Source organism: Lissotriton helveticus, chromosome 3_1 (assembly GCF_964261635.1).
Source record: "Lissotriton helveticus chromosome 3_1, aLisHel1.1, whole genome shotgun sequence".
NCBI lineage: Eukaryota > Metazoa > Chordata > Amphibia > Caudata > Salamandridae > Lissotriton > Lissotriton helveticus.
This window is the reverse complement of record NC_136061.1, coordinates 1,768,836,993-1,768,862,581: the sequence shown is the minus strand read 5'-3', so window position 1 is coordinate 1,768,862,581 and position 25,589 is coordinate 1,768,836,993. Positions and strand designations below refer to the sequence as shown.

The 25,589-nt window shown below is 48.7% G+C and overlaps 1 protein-coding gene across 1 annotated transcript in view; it reads left to right on the top strand.

Annotated features, from left to right (window-relative positions):
* Window positions 1-17,971, top strand: part of SESN2 (sestrin 2) — a 69,739-nt gene extending 51,768 nt beyond the window's left edge. Inside the window, exons 3-10 of the mRNA XM_078682602.1 lie at window positions 614-811; window positions 1,179-1,361; window positions 1,713-1,913; window positions 2,654-2,804; window positions 3,888-4,003; window positions 5,876-6,066; window positions 6,204-6,348; window positions 15,536-17,971. Of these exons, the coding sequence (XP_078538728.1) occupies window positions 614-811; window positions 1,179-1,361; window positions 1,713-1,913; window positions 2,654-2,804; window positions 3,888-4,003; window positions 5,876-6,066; window positions 6,204-6,348; window positions 15,536-15,622 (1,272 nt within the window). The 3' untranslated portion in view covers window positions 15,623-17,971. The remainder of the gene's footprint in view (window positions 1-613; window positions 812-1,178; window positions 1,362-1,712; window positions 1,914-2,653; window positions 2,805-3,887; window positions 4,004-5,875; window positions 6,067-6,203; window positions 6,349-15,535) is intronic.
* The last annotated feature ends 7,618 nt before the right edge of the window (window positions 17,972-25,589 follow it).

Below are 25,589 nucleotides of genomic sequence, written 5' to 3'. Positions count from 1 at the left end.
TTCAGCAATGGTTTCAAATCCGCAATTTGCACACCCAGTAACATTGATGTGAAGTCATTTTCCACCATTACAAGAACTGAAAAAAACAGTTTCAGAACCCGCAGTTTATCAGATGAAAGACTAGTCCTAAATCCACAAACCGCACGGTATTTTGCTCGTACAACAATTGGTTTAGACTTTAAATAATTTCTGCTCCCCATTCCCATACCTCTCCAGCCCACTCTTTTCGTAGCTGGCATTACATGATACGGGTAGCTATTAATGTTTTGTAAGAAAGGAATTCATGCTTTCTGTTGTAGAGATAGTGTTTTGGACATCTGTAGTCATGCAAGTTTTACTTTTGGTTTAGCAGCTCTGTAAACTACGACTTACTAAAGTCCTTTCGGTTGGATATAAAGGCCATGGTTCTCAGGTGAACTTCGATGTGCCCCTGTCACTAATTTTTGCCCAAGCAGTGGGCTGAAACACTGGGCCTTTTATTTCGAGGATCTTTGTGGTTGGGCTGACACTACATAAAGCAACAAAAGAGGGTTGTTGAGTCTCGCACACTGATCGGTGGTGTAGTCGGGAGACTAGTATTTCTTTAACGCTGACACTCCAGTATCTTTTGCAGATTGTCCAGGAGGGTTCGCAGAAGGACGGGCGGCATCTCTTTCTTGAAGCTTTTGTTTCCACCGGCCGCGTGGACCATACAACCATGGTGATGGGCTTGCACCCGGAGTACCTTTCCCGCTTCTGGAAGACACAGTACCACCTGCTACACATGGATGGGCCTCTTCCCTTCCCAGAAAGACACTATGTGGCCATCATGGTGAGCTAAGAGTCAGGGTTTGTGGACGATGACATTTAAAATAAGCCTCGTACAGTGATTTGTTGGTAGCTAACGCTGCATGTGTTTTGTTTTAGGGTGGTGGGGATTGAGGGGGAAGGGTAGTGCTTGGGCATTGTATTAATTTTGTAGTGATGGGTTCGGACCCCTAAGCAATGACTACTTAAGTCTCGCACTTTGGAGAGGGTCCCATGTTAGCCCTCTCATTGTATTAGGAAAGCATAGGCCCAAGTTTTACTGGTGTATTTGGCGTTCTGTTCTTCAGTTTGTGCAACAGTATATTGTCGCGAGTGCTTGAGGTTCATGGTGGGTTTGTCATACTTTTCTTTCTTCCTTCCCTCTACGGCAGGCAGCAGCACGGCACCAGTGCTCATACCTTGTGAACTTGCACATGGCAGAGTTCCTGCAGGTTGGTGGAAATCCAGAGTGGCTGCATGGTTTGCAGTGCGCCCCTCGGAAGTTGCGAAACCTGAACGAGATTAACAAGATTCTGGCGCACCGTCCCTGGCTCATCACCAAAGATCACATAGAGGTCAGGGCAAAGGCATGAGATGGGGGTTGGGTATCTTGGATCTTATTAATCAGTGATCGTTGATGGATTGTCTGTATTCTGCACAGCGATGATGCGGATAGGAAGGCATGGAAATGCCCAATAGTGCTCTTGGTTTAGTGAGAAAGAAGTCTTGTACTGATTGTGGGCAGATTTGGGGTGGGATCTTAGAGGTACTTCAAGTGATTTTTTTCCTTCACTTGCTTGGTTCTTCCTTAGTTTTGGAGTATCTCCTGTTCTTGGCTTTACATTGTTATGCTCCTATAATGGAAGGTTGGATCTCTGCAGCTGACTGGGCTCTTCTGGTAACCAACCATCTTTTATTTTCCTCAGGCTCTCCTGAAGACTGAGCAAAGCAGTTGGTCTTTGGCGGAGCTCATCCACGCCCTTGTACTACTCACGCACTACCACTCGCTTGCGTCTTTCGTATTTGGCTGTGGCATCAACCCAGAAAGTGATCAAGAAGGGGGGCGGCCGCCCTCTCCCCGGAACTGTGAAAGCACCAACCAGGAGGACATGATGAATGGCAGTGGTGTAAGTGAGCAGAGTTCAGATGGTCCTCTGACGGGTTGGTGAAGATGTCCTGGACATTATCACTCTTGTTTGTGTACTTACTTGGACCGCTAGATGTTCAATACCCATCCCATGCACCTCCCACTATGCCTTCTGCAACCCTATAGGCTTTATGAAAAACTGGAGGGGACACGTAGAAGAGCAGCAAAGGTATAAATGTCACCCTGGCATGAAGAGTAGGCTTTTCCTGCTAATTTCTTTAATAAGTTGCTGTGGTGATAGTTATTTCATCGTAAATGAAACTGAGCACAACTGTGAGCGAGTGCAGGACATGTGCTGTAGTGAAGAAACAAGCCAGAGTGAAACCAGACATTTGAGGAAGTGGTGACCGTTCTGCAGTAGTATGATGAAAGTGGCTGCTTGTATGAGCAAATCAGCAACCTGCTAAGGACCTCATGCAGATGGACAACTGACCAAAGGTTGGGTTCGTGAGGGTAGATTGGAGGGGTGAATGACCTGGTGGTAAGAAGAAAAACTGTTGTAATGCATTTTAAAGAATAGGGCAGCGCAGGTTGGGTAAAGTATTTGGGTGGTCGGGTTTGGGGTTGAGGTATATGTACACATTGGAAATGAAAAGATGTGAGATGCAGGTTTTGATATAAAAGCATTTCCATATTGTGTGCGCTCTGAAGGTTGAGCAAAGCATTAGCAAACTGGGTAACTAAGGGGCCCCAAGTGACTTCTTGAACCTCTTGTCTCAGGGCCGGGACGCCATGCAGGAGGTGGAGGCCCTGATGGAGCGGATGAAGCTACTCCACAAATGCCAGCTGGAGGAGGAGGCGGCCAGCCAGGAGGAGATGGAAACTCGCTTCGAGAAGGAAAAGACTGAGAGTTCATTTGTAGCACCCGCAGGTAGGCATAATACGAAGTATAAACCGGGGGACCTTGAGGGCTGAGAGGTTCTGCATCCAAAGATTTAATTCTGTTCCTGTCACTGTTTACCTGCCAAGGTTTCACGGTTTTCATCCGTGACCTTTCTTGCTATTTCTTTCTCTGTTCCACGGTAACAAACTAAATGAATGTTCACACTCGAGCCTTCCGACCTGGCAAACTTTCTTTACATTTGATTTGTGGTTGGGGACGGTGTGGCGTGAGAGGAGCAGTTTTTGTTGGGTGAAGCGGGCTATGCAGGGTAAGAGTAGAGGACCTGTATAGTTTGCGTTTTCGAATTAAGAACAGGAATGGAGAACACTAAAATTTCTTAAACCTACACACAGTAGTGGCTGCTATGGGGCTGTAGTGGTGGGGCAGGGAGGGGGGCGACTTAAGAAGAAAAGAAAAATCCACATACTCCATTCCGTCCGACGCACGAAACTGGAAGCACAGACTCCCCTAGCCAATCAATGCTGCTGTCACCAGAATGACAGCAGCGTCATGATTGGTCGGCGCTCAGACAGGGACTCTCAGCATGTTCTCCACCCTGGCTGTGCAATTCAGCTGCCATACAGACCTGCTATGGGTGCATGACTGTATGGCCGGCCCAAGACGGCTGTCCAAACGGCCATGCACACTTAGAACGTGTCCACCACTCCTCCCCCTGCTCTGCGGACAGCCCAGCTCCGCCACACATAAACAGAGCCAGTTTGGAAAAATAAAATGATAATAACATGGTGTTATTATTTTATTTTTCCTGTGGGGCAATGCTCCCCGCCTTAGCGGAGGAGCTGCAGCTGCCTACACAGATCTTAACTGACTGAACTATTTAGGGGCGAACGCTTGCCGAAGGTTTAAAGAAAAAGAGCTAGTTTGTTCTCGGCCTGTAGAGAAGTAATATAACGGAGCCTAACAGTCTGTTCCCTTTTCCCCCCAGCCCATCTTACTGGAGTCTTCTTCCAGGCTCCCTCTTGTTTGCACTTTGGTGTTCATCCTGTGACCATAGGAGTAGTTGGACTACCATGATCCTCTAACCTCATTGCCTGTCCAATTTGTCTCTAGATTTGGCAGATCGCACTCTCCCTCCCAGTGTCCTCTGCTTTGTGGAAGATCCAGAGTTCGGTTACCAGGACTTCACCCGCCGAGGAGAGCAGACGCCGCCCACATTTCGAGCACAGGTTTGCCTCAATTTTTTTTAATTTTTTTTTAGCGCTCTGCCTTTTGGACTTTAACTTCACATTGCATCAGAGTTGAGGCCTCTAAAGACTAACTGTGTTGCCCTTGAACCCATGCGAGGTTTTAAAGCATCGGTCTGATTGGTTAGATTGAGGGGAGCCTTTTATTTTAGAGTTTTCTATAGCGCGAACTTGAACCGATTAGGTTATCAGAGCGCTTTACATAGCACCAGTTCCGTTACATGTTATCACAGCAGTTTACATAGAATCAATTACGTTGCACATTTCAGAATCTTGAGCCGGTTAGGTTATCAGAGCGCTTTACATAAGACAGCATTCGATGTCCAGTGCCCTCCTCCGCCGTGTAGCGGGGGACCACTTCCAGCCCTCCGAAGTCGTCGAGCTGTCGGGACTAGGCTCCTGGAATTTCAGCTGCCCCTTTACAAGGCACTTTACATAAAATCAGTTACGTTACACATTTCAGGAACACCTTTCTTTTTGCTCTAGTGGATAGGGTTATCTCTTCACACGGGGGAGGGGGTACACCTGGCTATATTTCACCAGTTCCACAGGCGATTAGTCGTAAAAGCTATAATTCTAACCCAGGGAGGGGATACACATGGATACAGTCTAAAAATCAAATAGTAAACTAGTCATTAGAGTTATCATCTATCTTGACAGGAGGGATGTGACTGGAAACACTCTAGGGGTAATATAGGGGTGGTAGAGAGTACAGAGGACCGCTGCAAACACTACACGAGTACCAGCATAGAGGAGGGGTGGGTGGGATGCAAAGGTCTGGAGGGAAGGAAGGGCTAGAGTCCAGCGAGAACTGTCCAAGAAAAAAAACAGCAGCATTCACAGCATAGAGGAAGGGTGGGTAGGATGCAGGGTATGTAGGGAGGGACTAGTCCAACGAAAAAGTCCTCCAGAGTCCACCAGGGCACTATCCTCTGCGTTCGTGTTCCCGTAGCCTGCGTCTGCCGGTCATAGAAAGTGTGTCCCCAAGGGCGCCATCTTGAAGTCAGGCACCGCCGGCGCCAAACAGCGCGGCCGGGAAGGGGGGGGGCGCATCTCTGCCCTCGGGCCCAGGCTCGTCTGTGGCGGAGAGAGGGGTGAATGGCCCCCGGAGCAGGTCGGTGGGAAGGCCTCAGGGCGGCGCCGTCATCAGCAGGGGCGCCGCCGTCAATCACCGGCCCTTTACTGGTGTGCCCCTGGAATGCCCTCAGTCTCGGCGGGTGACAGCGGGTGGCAGCGGGGTACGCAGAGGGAGCTCTACATACCGCTCAGGTGATCAGCGCCTGTCCGACTCGCCCCCGGTCTCCGCTCCTCTTCCCTGATGCCCTTCAGTCCGGGCCGGCAGCGGGCGTCCGCCATGTTGGGTCCCCGGCAGGGATCGACAGCAGCCAGCCAGCGCCGCTCCACAGACACCAGCAACGAGGTGGCAGCGGGGGACGCGGCAGGAGCCCTACATCGGCTCGGGTGAACAGCGCCCGCCCGTCCGACTCTCCCCCGGTCTCCGCTCCTCCTCCTTGTTGCTCCATAGCCCGAGCTGGTAACGGGCGGCCGCCATGTTGGGTCCTTGGCGGGGATCGGGAGCACTCAGCAATCGCCGCTCCACAGGCACCAGCAGCGATCAGGGTAGCCCTGCAGATGCCCCACACCCTCCGCTACAATCAGGGAGTGTGTGCGTCGCGGGGGGCCTCCCAAGGACGCTGGGCTCCAGGCCGGAGCAGCGCGCGGGCCGGGAGCCTTTCATGATAAAGTGAACATGAGCAGTGTTTACATTGTGATGCCCCTATAAAAAAAATTGCAAAATGTCTGAGATGGGTTTTGTACAGTCTTGGCTTATTTTTATTTATTTCTTAAATACAGGACTACACCTGGGAGGACCATGGCTACTCGTTAATCAATCGCCTTCTGCCAGAAGTGGGCCAGCTCCTGGATGAGAAGTTCCAAATTGTTTACAACCTCACCTACCATACCATGGCCATGCACAGTGGTGTGGACACCTCCATGCTGCGCCGGGCGATCTGGAACTACATTCATTGCGTCTTTGGCATCCGGTGCGTTCTCTTGTCAGTCCATTCTCTTCTAATCCAAGCCTCTCAATGAAGTTGTCCTTCCTGTTATGTTTGGAGACTCCTAATCCGTGGGTGCTGGCATGAGTGAGGAGTAACTGGTTTTATTGCTTTGTTTGCAGGTATGATGATTACGATTACGGGGAAGTGAATCAGTTGCTGGAGCGCAGCCTGAAAGTCTATATAAAAACAGTGGCCTGTTACCCAGAGAAGACCAACAAGCGGATGTACACCGGCTTCTGGAGACACTTCCGGCATTCTGAGAAGGTACAACCTCAGACTTACTGTCTGCCTCTGCTCACGTGTCTTCAATCGCATGTTAATCCAGCATTGAACACTCTGCAGCTCCCACACCCAGTGAGACAGATATGTCATCCAACCGGCCCTGCTTGGCCTGGCCCGGCCCAACAACAGTTTTCCCAATCCAGCCAGGGGTTTGTTGGGGTCATCCCATTTACGGATGGTGCACGGTTTAGAACGTCACTGATTCACCCATGTCTTAAGAAATCCGCTTTTGTGATGGGATCATTGGGAGCATAGAGTTGTAGGTTTGTGGCTGCCATACAGTAATCTTCCTAAGAACATTTCTCTTTATTAGAGCATAATACTGCATAGGCATGACTTTTTGTTTTGTGTTCTGTCTCACAAAATGTTGCTTGATGGCATGAATTCTCCACTACCTTTTTTGATTAATAGAGGAGTTCGTTAATTTGGATTCCCTTAATGTCAGGATTGTTTTTAACATGTGAGACAGAATGCTGAATGGTCGGCAATTTTGATTGACAGATGTTACTTCAGCATTCCTCGGTCCGCCAGCTTTTCAGTTCTGTATGAAGGATTTCTAAGTCCAATATCCGTGGCAGCTTCTTTATCTTTATTTATTTTACCACCAAGCGATCAGCCCTTACTTTCTATTCTTTTTGCTCCTGTAACCACTTGCTTCGTATTTTTTTTTTTAATAGAGGACATTCATCTTTGCTAGGGTTTTCTTTGCATTGGAATTAAGCATTGCCTGAGACATGTAGTCTCATTACTTATTGCCTTCCATTTAGGCCTTCTATTGTTTTGTATTGTGCCATAGTGCATACTGATGTAAAGATGGCACAGAGACCCTGCTTTATGCAGATCAGTGATCTGTTCTATTTCACCAAGAACGGAAGTAATCGCCAGTCCCTAAAAGCTGATCCCAAAAATGCAGAATAGCTGTTCTGATTAAGTCAGACGTCTTGGCTCCATTGTTTCACCTACTACTTTATGGGGACCCTAGTTTCACCCACCAGCTTCCCCTCAAACTGTTCCCTGTTTTCACGCTGGCCTTGTGTAGACCCACCATCTATTATGGGTTGCAGAACACACTGCTGCCAGTGCTTGTTGGTTGCCTTTCATCCTCTTCATTACCAGCTATCAGTATGACCCATTCTGTAGTAGGGGATCTCTGTGTATAGTCCTAATCTAGTGAATAGTCCCGCTCATGTGCGGGGACCCCGGAGCAATCAAAAATAATCTCTTAAGCTGTCTCAATGTGCAGTCCTGCATAGACACTTAAGAGAATTTAAAGACAAATAATGCAGCCTATACTAAAAAGGCTACACTGTCCAGTACTTCAACTAGATATTCCACCAAAATTAAAATTCAGCACAGCCTACCAAGTTTCTCTCATAGAAAAACGTCCCCTTTTACCAAGAAAGCCTCTGGAAGATAGAGAGGAAGAGGTGGACAGACAAGCCCCATAGGCTGCCATTATGTGGCTCACAAAGGGATACTGTGCCTTTAAGGAAACTTTCTAGAACTCTCAGTATCCCAGAATGCACAGCAGGTCCCCTCCACTTTCAGTTTTTAGGAGGCGTAAAAAGCTAGACCTGTAGCATTCAGTACATGAACATCTTTCTCCACCGGGGAGGCGGGCGCTTATGACTATAACAGAGATACCCCTACTACAGAACTGGAGTTACAGGTAAGAAACTACTCCTTCTGTAGTAGGGGATCTCTGTGTATAGTCATAATCTAGTGAATAGAATGGCAAGCCCATCCCCAACACCAAAGCGGCGGTGGAGAAGAAGTACAACCCCAATACTGTGCGAACAGATTTCGCAGCGAAGCCTGCCCAACCTGAGCATCTGCCTTGGCATCAGAGTCCAGACAGTAATGCCTAGCAAAGGTATGGACTGACTTCCAAGTGGCAGCCCTGCAGATCTCTGCAATGGGAACATTACGGAGCAAAGCTGTCGTGGCCACTTTGACCCTGGTGGAATGAGCCTTTGGCTTACCCCCTAAGGTCTTATTAGCCTTTTGATTACACAATTGTATACAGGACACAATCCACCTCGAGATGGACTGTTTAGAGGTAGCAAGACCAGTCCTGACTGACCCATAGTTGATTAACAATTGGTCTGACCTACGAATATCCTTGGTTTTATCCAGATAAAATTTCAACACCCTTCTGACATCCAGGGAATGAAGAGATCTTTCCACTGGAGTGGAGGAATTCTAAAAAAATGTAGGTAACGTTATAGTCTGGTTAACATGGAAATCAGAAATAACCTTAGGAAGAAACTTAGGGTGAGTACGCATTACAACCTTAGCAGCATGAAATACAGTATAAGGTTCTTGGCAACACAATGCCTGAATCTCACTCACCCTGCGGGCCAATGTAATGGCCACGAGGAACACCGCCTTGCAGGACAAGTGCTGTAGCGAAGCCTTATGAATAGGTTCCAAAGGTTCCTTCATCAATCTGGACAGCACCACATTCAATTCTCGTCTTTGAGTTTGGCGGCATGGCTCCTGAGAGAGTACAATATGGCCATTTGAATCTTCCTGCGGATTGTATGGACCTACTGAAGGAGGGTAAGAGACCTTCCACTAGGACTTCTTATGCTTACAAGTGGAAGAGATTCTGCATCTGGTGCAAGTCCCAGAACTATGAGCCGACGACATGTAAGGAAGATGTCATCCTTCCATATCTTCTGCATTTGGCACAGTCTGGCCTTAACTTCCTTTCCATTAAGGTCCATCTAGCTGCGCTGACTGCCTACAGGAAATGCCTTTCACAGACTTCCTTTTTCCAAATTCCTGTGATTAAGAATTTTTTGGGATTTTTTGGAAGGCTTGAAGAAAGTGTTTCCTCCTGTTCATCTTCCTTCACATTCATGGGAATTGAATGTGGTGCTGTCCAGATTGATGAAGGAACCTTTGGAACCTATTGATAAGGCTTTGCTACAGCACTTGTCCTGGAAGGCAGTGTTCCTCGTGGCCATTACATCGGCCCGCAGGGTGAGTCAGATTCAGGCATTGTGTTGACACTGGGGTTCCTGCTTGATTGTGTAAAAAAATAACCTAAGTATTGGAAGTGAGGAGGCCTGTTTGATGGGGCAGGCAGGGCTGGACTGAAAAAGTATATGTAGGAGAAAATGAGATGGTGAATTGAAAGCTTTGCAATTTGATATTTGGAGGGGAGTAATGGTGCAGTTTAATTAGTCCTTTAGTATAATAACTATGCCGCCCCCCTACCCTTCCTATACAATCTTGTCTGAGTATTTGAAACCCAGAGGGAAGGGCCATCAAAATATCCAGATCTGAACTTTTGTTAAGCCAACATTGCATAATAAACAAAACATCGAAATCTCCCTCTTCCAACAGAAGCCGTAATTTCTATTTTATATTTTGGGAGGGAACGACTATTAATTAGGCTTAGCTTCCATATTTTGGCTTCCGGTTGTAAAGTTCACCTTTTCTGCCCAACCCTGACACTAACGCATTTTAAGTTACATTACCACATGTAAAACAATTGTCACGCAAATAAGCGTACTTAAAAGCTGAGTGTATTACCGGTTTTTATGGTTTGTAGAGTCTGATATTTTGTTAGGTTACAGAAACACAAAGCAGACGGGGCACAGCAGCCTACATGAATTATGCTATGCTTTGATTGTTCACCCTGGTATTTTGCTTGTTATGTAGGTAGGCTGACCTTTCCAACCTCCCCCGACACTAATTGGTCAGTATTAATATGCACATGCGTGCAGACTTATGGCCTGCTCAACACAGCGAAGTTTACTAGTGCCAGGCGGTCCATGGAATGTTAGTTCTGCTAAAGGACGAAGTTAAACAGCAGCCTGCTGGCTTGTGTCAGGGACTGAAACGCTCGGCGCAGGCAGAATGTTTTCAGTTTTCAAATCCTCTTGCAACTATCCCGGGCCACAAGGAATTGCTGCCACCAGAATGAAATTGAAGGACAAGGTAGTCCTCATTGACACGTACTGCCTTCCCCTGCTGGAAGGGTGGGGGAGGAAGTGTTCGACAGGGGCTATCACAAGGAAATGTGCCAAGGGTCTTAAGGCTCTGCGTGCCAGCCTCGCCATGCCCTCTTCAAATGTGGTGAATATTTCACATTTGATTATTGATTACTTTTTGAGATGAGACAAAACTTAGCGACAAAACAGTTGACATGGAGCAAAATAGGCTGCGAGGCAGGATACCATTCTCCCCAATTATCCGTTCCAAGGAGGCAGAGTAATGCTAAACTGTGAAAGAACTACACCTTGAAACAGATGTAGAAAATGCAGACCCTTCTCAGAAAAAAAGCATGCTGTTCCTTCCTTAAAAAAAAAAATCACAAACTACTGCTGCAGATAAGGTACAACGCAGTACTCTATGGTATGCCGAGAGGAGCATCAGAATCATTTGTCACTGTGCTATCCTGCTATCTTCAGACTGCAACTGTCTCCAGCACATCACAGCCCTTTCCACAGTCTAAGCAACTGTCTGCAGTGAGAGTATCACCACAGACTGCAGCTGCCATGTACATGCGGAGCAGCAGAAGTTATTTTCCCAGCACTGAATCCATTGTTCAGTCAAAGAGAACCTGGGGTTTAATGTTCCTCCTGGGAGAGAGATTTGCCCCATGCAAGTTGATTCACCAGTAGCATAAAGGGTTGATGTGCCTGCTGCAAAGAACAGGCATCATGCATATCACAGATCCTAATGTTGCTAAAAGGTATTAGATTGGTTAGAAATGGGGGAGAGGATTTATGCCTTACGGCTAGAGCTGTCAACTTCGAAGCTGGTGGTGGTGAAGTCTCGGCAACAATGCTCAACATCCTGTGATTCTGAGAAAATCACTGAATTTTGCTGTGCCTAACAAATGAATGTGTCCTTCTGCAACGAAACTGGTGCTCATGTAAAGCGCTCCAATACCGGATATCTCGGGTCTAGTTTGCGATATGAAACACTCTAAAAAAAAAAAAAATTTATTATGTCAACCCCAACTACTGTGGTACGTTTTCAATCCTCAATTTGTGCTCCTCCAGATCAAACACTTAAAATATACTGCAGTTACACAATTGTTTTACTGTACGGATAGCTCAAAAGGATACGAGATGAGTGCCCTTCCATATAGGTTTCCCTTGTCTTCATTGCTTGATTTTGCTTGCGAGAAAGGGTCACTCATAGTCGTTGAATGTCACTTATAATTACACTAAAATTACGAAAATGTCACATAGCAATCTGGAACCTTGGCAGCTATGTCTGCCCTTTTAGCTCATGGTTACACTGTGCACATACCTTAATTCCCTCATCTGAATTGCATTACCCCGAGTACTTAAGAAGCGAGTGCAGGAATGTACAACCCACAGATATCTACAGCAGGTGCATTAACCTGACAGGCTGCCTCACTGGGACCAGAAGCATAACTTTTACATAGATGTCTTACTAGTGGGTGCATTCACCAACCAATGTAAGGGGCGTAATGTGTGCCCTGCATTTAGACAAGAGTTCTGCCACAGAGTTCAACCCACTGAGCTATCTAACTGGAATTCAAACATAGAACCTGTGGAGTGCAGGGTTTTCCGTGGCATGTGATGGTTTCACTGATATATTACCCGGCACTCTGTGCGAGGCCCTCGGAGCACCACCTGATATTTTACAGCTTTTTAACAGCGTTGCGGTGAACAGATTCGTACAACCTCTTGGGGCTCTCAGATGAAACCGTCCGAATGTGTAGAGCGCCTTGTAAGTGACTGGCCTGGTCCTGGCGCTGTTCTAGCAGGGGTTGTATCGCAGCGCTCCAATGCCCGCAGAAACTTGTTTTTCCGAATCCGTTTCAGAGTCCCGTGAACAGCTCGGCGCTGAGGCCCAGGAAACTAATGCAAGTCGGAGCTCTGTGTGGGCTGTGATGCCTTGTGAGCCCTGAAGGTGTGCCAGTGCATGAGGTACAAGGGGCAATGCAAGAGGCTCGAGGCGCTTTGGGCTTGCTGTAATTCCTCCTTAATGGAGCACAGCTGCGGGGTGAGTTTTTTTTTCTTTTTTTTTTTTTTTTTTTTTTTGCAGAGTTTTATATAGCGCGAACTAGACCCGAACCGAATCAGGTAACGGAGCGCTTTACATATTTTTCCAGTTACGTTACATTTTACGTTTTTCCAGTTACTTTCATTTTAGGCACGGGGAGATTAAGTGATTTGCCCAGAATCACAGGAGGTTTGTGGCGTCGTTACCGAGACTCGAACCCAGATCCCCAGGTCCGAGGTCGAGCGCCCTAGCCGTTAGGCCAACCCCTCTCCCCTATTGTGGGCCATTGTGGAAATATTTATGTTAATTGCAGCGCATTACGGTGCTACATTTAACAAATATTTCCACAATGGCCCACAATCACCCCGTAGCTGTGCTCCATTAAGGAGGAAATACAGCAAATGCAGGAGCCACAACAACCTGGAAAGTGTAATTTTTCGTGCCGCTCGAGTTATAAAAACAGCGGCGCGAATGATCTCCCGGGCTGTGTTGTGGGTGTGCACTCCACTCGCAGCACTGCGCGCTCGGAGGACCAGATATGCGCGCGCTGCCGCGCACGTTGCTGGGAACAATGGTCACGGGGTTACCACGCTCCTGGTCAACGGCCATAATAGTGCCAATCTTAAAAAAGGGGAGCAGGGATAACCCTTAGTGTTACTGCCCCATCTCCCTGATAGACGTGACAGCCAAGGTCTTGGGAAGAGTTGTTTTGAATCGCCTGATGAGCTGGGAAGAGGAACATGGTATTCTCACGGATGTGCAGGATGGGTTTCGGGTGTGTAGGTCTACCACTGACCGATGCCTGAACTAATACCTGCTGGTGACAAAATACACAGTGGCCAGTAAGGGAAAGGTCTATTTAGCGTTTATGGACCTAGCTGCCGTCTTTGATTGCGTGAATAGGGAGAAGTTATGGATCATAATGTCCAATATGGGGGTAGATATTGACCTGATTAACATACTGAGAGCCCTACATCACAATAAATCTGCAAGAGAGGGGTACAATTTAGAGGGCTATAAACCGAACCGTTCAATTGTTCTAGTGGGGTCAGACAGGGATGTATTCTTGCCCCCTTTTTGTTTTCTTTATACATAAATGGTCTTGAACAATCCCTCATGGAATTAAAGGTGGATTCACCAAGAATAGGAACGAGCGATTCCTGTCCTGCTTTATGCAGACTATGCAGTCCTGCTGGCACGAACACCACTCTGACTGCAGCGACTGATAGATGGGTTCGTAGACTTCATGAACGGGTTAGGTTGAACTGCAAATTGGTCTAAATTTTATGTCATGGAGGTTGGTCCAAGAAGTGCGGGGATAAAGTTCAATTATAAAATAGGTACTTTTAGTCTAACAAAGGTTCAGCCCTTTTCTTACCTGGCAATTTTAATTGACCAGGGTCTTAATTTTAAACCTCTGATTGAGGAACGTAACAAATTAGTTGCAAGCTCAGGGGCAATAATGAATTTTGGTCGCAGACTTGGGCGATGTTCTCCTGAGCAGATGATGGTGTTTTATAATGCTATTTGTTAGCCGAAAGTGGCATATGGGGCGGAACTATGGGGAATGGTGGATGCAACCAAATTGCAAATCGAGGAGAATAAATATCTGAGAAGGCTCCTCAAAATTCCCCAGGGAGTTCCCTCCCACATTATACACGAAGAACTGGGCTGTGATTTTCTAGTTGATAGGGTGGGGTGTAGGCCATTGATTGCATGGCTAAAGATCTGGATCAACCCAGAAGCAAGTCTGTCTAGACTGATTATTAGGGACTGCCTGGGGAGGGAGAAGGGAATGGTAATTCCCTGGCTCAAGTATGTTAAGGGTGGATTGGAAAGCATCAGGAGTGAAGATCTTTTTCAGACACCTTCCTGTATCACAAAAGGGATCAGACTAGAGTTAAAAAGATGTTTTTCAAATACCAAGCCAATACACGAGAAGCCAAGGATAGCACCAAACAATCGGTTAAGGCATATACCCAGATAAGGTCCTGTGTAGGAATGGAGCCCTACCTAGCACTAATACATAACGCGCATGACAGATTTTTAATAACTCATTTTAGGCTCAACCTTTTACATCACCTGCTTGCTGAGCCAGCAGGTTTTAAAAATTCTGAGTCAAAGGGTCCCTGCGGCTGCGATCAACGATCTCCACAGGATATCCTACATTTTGTATTGTTATGCCCTTTTTATTCAATGCCCAGGCGTCCTTTTTTAATTTGTTAAAAGAGGCTAATGTTATACACGTGTCTGAAGCCCTCATATTTACAAATGGCCCGAGATCGCCTGACCCTCTTTGCGATGACAAATTATTAAAGATGAGCTGTTAAACTTAGGGATACTAGAGGTATCCGTTAAACATGTATTGGGGGGAGTAGGGGTTCTTTAAATGAATTATGTAATTATTTATAGTACTCAGTTTCCAATGTGGTCTTCATTATGACCATTTTTATTTGTATAGTTCAAAAGTTTTTATTGTACTTTTATGGTGTTTAATGAAAATGCTGAATAAAGATTTATTACTTAGTTACATCTGAGTTGCAGCCAGCCCATCTTATCGTCTGGGACCAGTCCCATGGTACCGAAATGGTTGATGGGAAAGAAAGCTCCATCAACCAATACGACGGCCCTATTTTTATTTAATTTGATCATTTTCGGTACTATGGGACCGCAAAACTCTCGGAGAAAAATTCTTAAACGTAACGCATACACTAAAGCACACTTTCTGAATAAAGTCTTAACTTTTTCCAAATTTGATGTAATTCTATATAGCTGTTTTTCTGTATCGGAGAGCACATTTTCCTATGGGAATTAAGGGAAATCAATGTTTTGGAGCTTACAACCCCAATTTTTTTTTCTGGCCCCTAATTGATGGATTGGGGTGAAACTTCCATGAAGGAGCAGAGATCAGTAAAGTTTGTTTTGTAAAGTGCTATGTCGATTCGTCATACAGTGCCAGAGTTGATAGCCAAAAAAACCTCTTCCTTTTGTAAACTCTGACTTAACTATAACATTGAGGAATTGGTGAATGTCTGAAAGTTTGTACCAGTTCTGAGTAGACTTTGATAATTTGAGGTATAACCTTTGCATGGCTTTGGGGTACTTGGTGTTTCTGAGGACTAGATTTCTTTTTTTACTTTTTGTTTAACCCATTCTTCACTTTTCATTGCAGGTCCATGTGAACCTGCTGCTCCTGGAAGCTCGAATGCAGGCTGCACTCCTTTATGCTTTAAGAGCCATCACTCGCTACATGACATGAGCTGCTCCTTGGTCCCCTTCTTCCTGACAGCACCTTCTGCACAGTTCCACCCCTTATACATATTTGGAGTTGCAAACCATCAGTAAAGATTTTCTTTCTGGAGGAGTATGCTGTGACACTGGAGGATGCTCAGCTCATGCACTGATTGCTCAAGGCTGCACTGATTCATCGTCACAACCAGTATTAAAGTTCACCTGGTCAAAATGTATGGGGGCTGGACCCCTGACTCGTACTTGAATGATATGTGCCCATTGTGGATCGCTTCTGCTCTCCAACGCTAGTTTTCGACCAGGAAAGCTGTGCATCCCTCTTCATGTGTTCAGTGCATCATACTGGCACACCACTGTGAGCGTGGAACTTCTACAGCTGGTCGGGGCTGTGGTCAGCTGGGACCAAAGTGATTCTGATGCAGATGCCCCTTGCACTTTTTCTGAATAAAAACAATATTTTCACCAAAGATCTCCAGCATCACTCGTCCACAAAGAGGCCACCTGGGACTACTGCAACGTTCCTTCGGACCGCGTGTGTACCCCTCAGGGTTGCTGTGGGAAGGCAGAATATCTGTTTTCCCTAGGGATCGTGAGTTAGTTTACTAATGTGAAACTGGGGCAGTGGAGAAAAGGGACTTGTACGCGCTTTGAACACAAGGCTTTTGTAACATCCACAATTGGTGCAAATGTCTCTTGCTGCAGCAGTTTAACGCTATTCAAAAGTTTGCACTGATGGGAGGGTGGTAACTGGGAGGGGGGGTGGTAGCAGGCAGAGTGTTGTATTGGGGGTTCATTGCCCAAAAGGACTGCTTCAGACAAATGGGTTTCTTGCACTAGGGGCTTTTAAAGTGAAGGGTTAAGTCTTAGACCGGTCTTTCACCCTTGTGCCATAGCGTAAATCGGAGAAGCAGATATTTGTGGGCTACAAGCACACTCCGTGGAGGGAGGGGCATGGGTTAGATTAGGCATGTTTGCACATATTTGAAGCCAATGTTTTTCTTTTGTCCCCAATAAGTCATCAGTTTATATCCTTTTTGTTGTATTCATATTTGGCTGTAGAATGGTAGGATTGGGATTTTCAGCTTGGAGTCATTAGGCACAGGAGATCACTTTCAACAGGGGAGTGTTCATACAGTCTGCACTGTGGCTTGGTATTAAGGTAGTTTCACAAAAGTTCAGCAAGTGCCTGATTTGGGGGGGGGAAACACAAACTAGGTACCGAGGACCAAAGAGCTGCTTTTGGGGGGGGGGGGGGGGGGGGGCACTTTGTTTGGAAATACTTTCTTTCAGGTATTTGCCCCAGTGCCTCTGGGTACTGTAGTCTGTTTCATGCTCTGGTTCTCGTGTATGCATCATGTGGTGTTGGTATGCGGACTCTGGCTGCTTTGGTATGTCTTTAGTCTTAGAACGTATACCGATGTAGTCGGCAGTATTGTCTCCCTGTCCTCGCTACTTTGCTTACCTGTAAGAATTGGTACTTTCTCCATTCAGTGTCTCCTTGTGATTCTTTGTGACCATATATCTTTAGTTGGTATCTTGCGTGCTCCAAAGATGGCCTATTCACCCCCCCCCCCCCCCCCCCCCCCCCCCCCCCATGTGCGCTGCCTAGGTTAAAAGCAATTTGTGTTTATCCGTCTTGGAGCAGAAATTAGCACTCCCTCAAAGTCATGGCTGACCTTGCAGCCATTACATGAGGTTTGCAAATACCTGGTCTGTGCTGCATGTGGCTCCGGTCTTCTTAAACCTTTGGCTTGCCACATGTGGCTTTGTTGACATTACTGAAGTATGAAAGGCCCTTTTTGCAGGTTGGGTTAACTAAGTGTGCCGGTTTGTTTTAAACTGCTGTGTGCCAAACGGCATTTAAATTGTTGTCACTGGCGCAAGTCCCTCAGATACCGTGTTGATTTCTCCCCCCTACCACCCCCAAGGTTTTTGGGCTGACAGAGGACGCTTTTTTCCGACTAGGTATACCCATGGGGTTGGGGAGGGGTAGTGTTAGGCGGCGTTGTGGAGAGTAGAGGGGTAGTACTATAACTTTGCAACCAAATGTGCCTCTACATTTCACATAAGCTGTAGCCCTCCTCAGTGAAATGAAAGGAAGGCTTTTACTGTGATCGGGGGCATGTCCCCTATACTGCTGTACACTTTAGGGATTTTTGGGGGGGAGGGGTGGGATTGTTTTGATGACGCAACTTCTGCAGTCGAGTGAAATGTATGCTCCTTTTTAATTTATTGTAATTTGACGTACTTGGTTTTTTTCTTCTTTCGTAGTTGAAATTTTGTGTCTTGCTTGTTTTTTGTGTGGATTTTCTACTAATTCTGTTCAATGAGAAATAAAGACTTCTGTTTTTTTCAATAACATGTGCAACATTGTTTTTTCGTTGTGCCAAGACCCGTTTGCGCTCTCTGCTAGAGTTGGCTATCTGAGCTCCTGTAGGTAGAGGGGTTGGGGGCTCTATGGGGCTAGAGTTTGATAAACGAGTGAATAGTCATGGAAATCTTACAACTTCGGTCTATATGGTGTGTGACACTACTAGAAACAAATGTCATCCTCACTGGGCTGCCCCCCTCCGCTCTAGGTCCACATAGTAATGTGGGTGGCAGATATGCTGGGTATGCAGTTAACTGGGTGTGCTTAGCAGGAATGTTTAACCTCATTTTAGGAAGTGAAGTGGCATGTAATCAGGGTTAAGGGTTATGCAATGTTAAAGAATCCTAAACCCCCAAAGTACTTATGTGCAGTAGTATTATGAAAAAAGTGTGTGTATGTTTGTGTGTATGTATAGGTTGTATATATGGTGTGTGTGTGTGTGTGTGTGTGTATATATATATAGTTCTAGTTAGGACCTAGTTTTCATAGGAAAAGCATTTTTTGATTTGCCATTATCTTGGGTGCCGTTTGAAGAATCTTCGTGACATTTTCAAAACTAATGGGGTGCTCTGGTCCGCTCCTTTCTTGAAGTTTTTGGGTGATTCGTTAAGCGGGGGCTGAGGGGGGGAAAAAAGGGGGGGGGTCCCAAAACACATTTTCTCCATGTTTATTTCCATAGGAAACTTTAGACCAGGCTACAAGCCAAACTGCCGAACGGAATTACACCAAATTTGGCAAAAAAGGTAGCTCTTGGTTCAGAAAGCAACTTTTCTTTTTTGGTGTAAATCTGTTCAGTAGTTGCTGAGAAATTCATAGATTTAGAAATATTAATATCTGGTGGCCGCATTGGATCCGTGAACCATCCCGATCTCGAGCTTGACTCTGATTGGCTGCCAACAGTTGCAACCAGGTAGTGTTGGCAGCCATTTTGTGACTCGATTGAACCGTGTCACAAAAACAAGGAAAGTGGGCAGGATAGAAACACCCTGACAACCGGCTCAGAGATCCCACAAGGGCTCAAAAAAGCATTAAAAAAAAAAGTGTGGGATTCGTATAGTCCACGAAGCACGGTCTCCCACGCTTGGATTAATTAGGCTCCCGGGTGGTCCAGGTCCCAGAGGGCAATGCAAAATAGGATGTGAGGCAATTTTAATGATATGTAGGGGTATGCACCCATCCCATTTCCCCCCCGCACCATTAGTAAATGGTGCGGGGGGGGCTCCTGCCTCCCCACCAACTCCTTGGGGCGGCACACAATATGTAAATGCAAGGGTCTGTTGCAGACCCCTGGGGATCACCACCTACCCAGGGCTTATATTTGATGGAGGTGGGTGAGTGAGGCCCTCAATGGCCCTGTGGACCCCCCCTCCTCCCTAGAGCTGGCTCAGCAATGTCCTGGGATGCCCATTCCCAGAACATTGCAGTTTGCTATGGCAGGGCGGGAGTACTGCTCCTACCCTGCCATAGCAAGCTAATGCATCGCTTCATGGAAGCGAGTGCAGAAAAACTGTTCTTGCTTCCATGAAGCGAAGCAGATTTGCCTTTGGGGAAAGGGAGCCGCATGTTTGCAGCTCCCTTACTCCAAAAGCAAAGATTGTTCCTGCAGAAGGCTGGTAGCTGTCGGGGACCGCTGGGACATGGGGGCTCCCCACGTGGTCTCCAACGTGAGGCCAAGCCCCAGGCGATGGGGTCCCTGGGGCTGAAATCTGCCTGGGAAGGGGGCCACACCCTTTTTTAAAAAAAAATTACCAAGTCCCCGGTGCTGAAAATGGCCTGAGATGGAAGGGGGCCACGCCGTCCCCCTCCTTTAAATAACTATATAAAAAAAAATAGAAATGCCCATGCCCCGGGGATGGGGTCCCCAGGGCTGAAATCGCTTGGGGAAAGGCCCCCCGCATGGCCCCTCCCCTTTAAAAGAAAAAAACCAAAGGCCTTGCTCCGGGGGATGGGGTCCCCCGGGGCCGTAATCTGCCTTACGATGGGGGGCCTGACACCCCTCAACCCTTGTGATATAAGTGCTAATGCAAAAGCAAAAATGATTGGTACAGGAGGGAACTGTGTGTTCCAGGCATATGAGCTGCAGATTGTACACTTAGCATTAGATCGCCACCTGGTGGTGAGCTCGGATGATTGCATGTTGTCTTCTTGGAAGAAGTCTTTCTAGTCAAGAGATCGGTGACTCCTCCCTTGGACAATAGTGCGCATGGGCATCGGCTCCATCCTTAGATTATTTTTTTCCGCCACTGGGTTCTGATGAAAGTTTTCCGCTCTGGCTAGAAATAGACTTTTCAAGCACTTCGAAGCACAAAAAAACTTCCCAAACTACTCTCGATATAGACTAACATCGTTTCGACTCCATCAGCTCGATTCTGGTAGTCGACGCGGGCCGTTGGGCCTATCCACGCCATGAGGCCTACACCACATGGAAAGGACGCCATTCAAGAAATGCCCCGGGTGTGGAGCAAAGTTTCCACACAGTGACCACCACGAGGTTTGTAACCTGTGCTTATCGCCAGAACATGACGAATCCAGCTGTACAGCCTGCGCGTCCTTTAGGTCCAAGAAAACCATCCGAGATCGGAGGGCCCGTCGACACGACATGCAGAGATCAGCTCCGGAACCGGTGGATATCTTCGAGTAGGTTCTGCTCGTTCCCGAAGAAGATTCCGCTGATCTCCAGATCGTATCAGAGGCAGACGACTCTGATGACTCCATACCATTGGATCAGCGCGTGAGTACTACTGCCCCTGCACCACACGCAACACCCAGATCAAAGGCAAAGGTCAACACTCTGCCTCCGGGGCCCAGTCGCGACTGAAAATCCACTTCGACAGCCTCGCCATCGAGCCCGGCTCCGAAGAAAATAACTAAGCCTTCCGGTAGCTCGGTTCCGAGCAAGCCGCACATGCTGATCCCACAAGCTCCCTCAGCACCAAAACCGAAAGAAGTCTCTGCTCTGAAACAGTCTACTTCTAAAGACAAGGGTTCGAAGCCAGTGTCCGACGCCTCGAAGCAGACGAGACCAGCTTCCACTCCGAAGACCTAGTCTTAAATGCCGAAACCGACAAGGCCTGATTCCGATGCGCCAAAGCCCTCGAAACAGCCTACCACACCCAAAACAACACCTTCGGTGCCGAAAATTATGCCAAAGGACACTGTAACCACTCCTAAGGCTAAAGACAAGCAGCAACCTTGTCCGGCACCGAAAAAATAGACGCTGACAAAGGTTTCTCAAGGAGAAGAACTCTTCCAGCCAGATCCTCTCCAAAAGAAGATCTACATTGACCCAAAGACAGCTCACATGTTCACTACACCACACAAGAAGAGGAAGGCAAATGACACACCTGCCAAGAAGAAGGACTCTGGCACATTCCCTATGCACCCTTCTTCACCAATACTTCCTTCTTCATCTCCTGCTGCTCTTAACATTTCACTACAAATATCTCCTTCTCATTCTCCTCTGTTACCTCCACACTCACCTCAAAATAATGATGAGTATAGTTTAGGAGGGGGGATGGACACAGATCAGCCTTTCCCATACCCTACACATGATACACACCAGGAGTACCCAAACCCACAGGATATACCAGACATTCCTGACCCACAGTCATACCCATCAAAACCTTCTCCCCCAGAAGATAACATTGGCTTTGGGGACCTATTGAACAGAGCTGCCATGTACCATAAGGTCACTAACAGAAAATCCTCCTCTGCCTCATCAGAATGCATAGACACATTCAAACAATCGCAAAGATCTGTTCAAATTCTTCCCATGATCAAAGGGGTCATCAAACATGCTACAGAAGTTTTTAAAGACCCTGTACGTACTAGGATTTCAAACCCTAGAATTGAGAAAAAATATAGGCCTGCACACACAGATCCTACCTACATTAAGGGACAACTACCATTAGGTTCATTAGTTGTATCAAATGCTAGGAAGAGAGCAAACTCGCAAACTTCAGGTGAAGCACCCCCACCTGACAAAGAATCCAACGTCATAGATCCCTCAGGCAAAAGAATAGCTGCGCAGGCTACCAACATATGGCGTATAGCTAATACACAAGCCCTACTTTCCTGGTATGATAGGGCTCATTATGACCAGTTGGAGAAACTGCTAGAACATCTACCTGACCAATTTAAGACACAGGCAAATGATATTACACAGGAAGGCAAGCTTATCTCAAATGCCTCAATCAAGTGCACACTAGATGTAGCAGATACTGCATCTAGAGTTGTAAATTCCAGTGTCGTACTTAGAAGACATGCGTGGCTACGCATATCTGAAAGAGACACGTTCGTGATGGATTCCTTACCTATCCCCAGGCGTCAGACTGGATCCGGAACTTTTTGCGTAGCAATACCCCTGCACATCGGTAGGCGGCGTCCGCAGCTCTGCGTCCGTCGGCGCCGGAATGACGTCGCCGGAGTACTTGGACGCCGCCCTCGCGCTGACGTCAGTTCTTTTATCCGCGCCAGCTAGCGCAGATCCGGAGAAGCTCTACCCCTTAGTCACTTTTTGACGAAACTTTTTTGATCTTTTGATCTGTTTTTTTGAGTCGCTAGACTCCTACGGTGCCGGTAGGGATGCCCGGGTTCAAACCCTGCTCCAAGTGCAGCCGACTGTCGGTTACCGACCCACATCGCTGGTGTCTTCAGTGTCTGGGCCTCGACCACGATGACCGAACCTGCTCCGCCGGGCCCTGACGTCTAAGGTTAGGCGGGAGCGGGCCCGCAAGCGGCTTGAGCTCCGGCAGACGGCCCGCGCCGTTCAAGGTCCCGGTCCCACAGGAGGTCGAGGGACCGGTCGCGGGGTCGGAGCACTCGTAGTTCCGAGAGTCTGCATCGGTCTTCGGGATCAAGGTCCTCAGATAAGAGGCATGAGAGGTCGGAAAGGCGTTATCGTTCTTCCGACCCACCTCTACGCTCGCGCGACGCGGGGTTCTGGTGACACCACCCACGCGGCTTCGTCGGATTTGCGGGCGTCGCAACCTGCCGCATACCTTCCGGTCCCTGGGCACGATGCGACGCCAGAGGAGGTCGAGCGGTACCTCATAGCCATGAGGTCTCTCCCTCCTCCACCGGGCTCCGTGGCGCCTTTGGGCACAGCGGTCCTGGCTGGGGGGGCCTAGCGGGTTGGGTGCTTCGGCTCCGACGCCGTCGGGTGCTTCGGCCCTGGCGCCGCCGGCGACTTAGGTCCAGGTGCCACAGGCTCTCACTGGATCCGGGTCATCGCCGGTTGACCTCACGGACGCCGGCCCCTAGGGTGTCGCCCCCGGTGCCGCCTACGGGTGACACCGTCCCGATACTGCCCTTGATTCAGTTCCGGCGCTGCTGGGCACCGCTCTGGACGTCGTATGGAGACTTTAACTTCCACGAACCGGCCCCATCCTTTGAACCTGAATTTCAGGTGATGGGTGACGAGGGAGATTGGGAGGGGTCTGTGGACCCTCTGGCACAGGAGTGCCAATCGCAATAGGACTGGACATGTGAGATTGGGGATGCCAGTGGACTGGACACTTCGCCAGACACTGGTTTTGTCTCCCCTCCAACCGTGGCTACGGAGGAGGGGGCTGCCTACAGTGTAGTGTTGACGCGGGCGGCCAAGGCATTGGGCCTAGAGCTCCCCGTCACGGCCGGAGGACTAACCTCCTCACTGAGGTCCTTAAACCGCAGGCAAGCTCGGCTGAGCCTCTGCTGCCGTTTAATGAGGCCTTGTGTGACGTTCTTTTGGGCACTTGGTCCAAGCCCACTACAGGTCAGCCTGTATATAGGAACGTGGCCAGACGTTACTGCCTGGCTCTGGGCGACCCTTGCTTCTTGTCCACCCACCCCACCCCTGAGAGCCTGGTTATCCAGGCCTCTACTTCCCAGACGGATTCCAGATCGGAGGTACGAACAATTCAGTAAGGTGTTCTCGTCCCTGAGTTTGGGACTGCGGTCAGTCAATACCGCATGCCTCTTGTGCCGCTACACCCACACTCTGTGGGACACGGTTGCGTACGTGCTGCCACAATGTCCGGTGGAGGCCTGGACTAAACTCGCCTAAGCCCTTGCGGAGGGTCGAGATGCGGCGCGCTATTCCATCCGGTATGGGCTGGATACCACGGACTCACTAGGCAGAGCGATGGCAATGACGGTGGCGGTTCGACGCCACGCCTGGTTGAGGACAGCCATCTTTTCGGCTGATGTCCAAGCCACCCTTCTGGACATGCCGTTTGATGGCCGTCGCCTCTTTGGCAACAAGGCAGACCATGCGCTTGAGCGTTTTAAGGACTCCAGGGCTACTGCCAAGTCCTTGGTCCTCTCGGCCCCACGCCAGCAAACGGGTGCCTTTCGCTCCTTTCGTGGCCAAGGAAGGGGCGCTCCCACACGTGCTGCCAGCCACGCCCCGCAGACTAATACACAGCGCGGTGGTGGCCGTGGAAACCGCCGTGGCGGCGGTCGGGGACAACTGCGAGGCCAGTCCACACCTTCCCCTGCAGCATCCACCTCAAAACCCTCATAGTCAGTGCTTTCAGGCCCATGTGACGCCAGTGGGGGGCAGGGTTCGCCATCACCACTTCCACTGGCGCACTGTCACGTCGGACGTGTGGGTGCTGCAAATCGTCTGAAGGGGCTACTCCCTCCCCTTCAAGGCGACCCCCTCCAGCCATGCCACCACAATACCACCGCGTGTCGGGGGATCACTTGCAAGGGGGCCTTCGAGCGCGTTCCTGGGCCGGAAGTAGGGTGTGGTTGTTACTCCCACTACTTTCTGGTATCCAAGAAGGGCAAGGTGGGCTGCGCCCTATCTTGGACCTACGGAACGTCAACAGCTTCCTCCCGAAGGAGAAGTTCAAAATGCTGACATTGGCTCAGGTCTTAGCTGCCCTGGACCCAGGAGACTGGATTGTAGCGTTGGACTTACAGGACGCTTTTTTCCACATCCCCGTCCTGCCGGCCCACCGGCGCTACCTGCGGTTCACGGTAGGCCTCGAGCACTTTCAGTTTACCGTGCTCCCCTACGGCCTTACCAGCGCCCCTCGGGTGTTCACGAAAGTGATCGCGGTGGTCGCAGCTCATCTGCACAGGTTAGGGCTTTCAGTCTTCCCCTACCTCGACGACTGGTTGTTGGAGGCGAGCTCGCCCCAGACAGTCGTCAGCCACCTCCAGACTACGGCGGACCTCCTGCACCAGCTGGGGTTTTCCATCAACGTGCCGAAGTCGCACCTGTGCCCCTCTCAGAAGCTCCTCATCATCGGAGCGGTCCTCGACTCTGCGCAGTTTTGGGTTTATCCTCCCGAACAGCGGATCCGGGATATTCAGGCTCTGATTCCAATCTTTCGGCCTTTATCCCGGGTCTCGGTCAGGTTGACGCTGCAGCTTCTGGGGCTGATGGCCTCCTGCATCCTTCTGGTGCATCACGCCGGGTGGCGGATGTGGGCTCTGCAGTGGGACCTGAAGTTTCAGTGGGCCCAGCATCAGGGCAACCTGTCCGACCATGTCAGGATCTCAGAGGGCACTGCGAGACCGCTGCAGTGGTGGCTCACGGACCGCGATTGGGTCAGCGGCAGATCCCTCTCCCTTCCCCATCTGGAGCACGTAGTTGTGACGGACGCGTCCATCT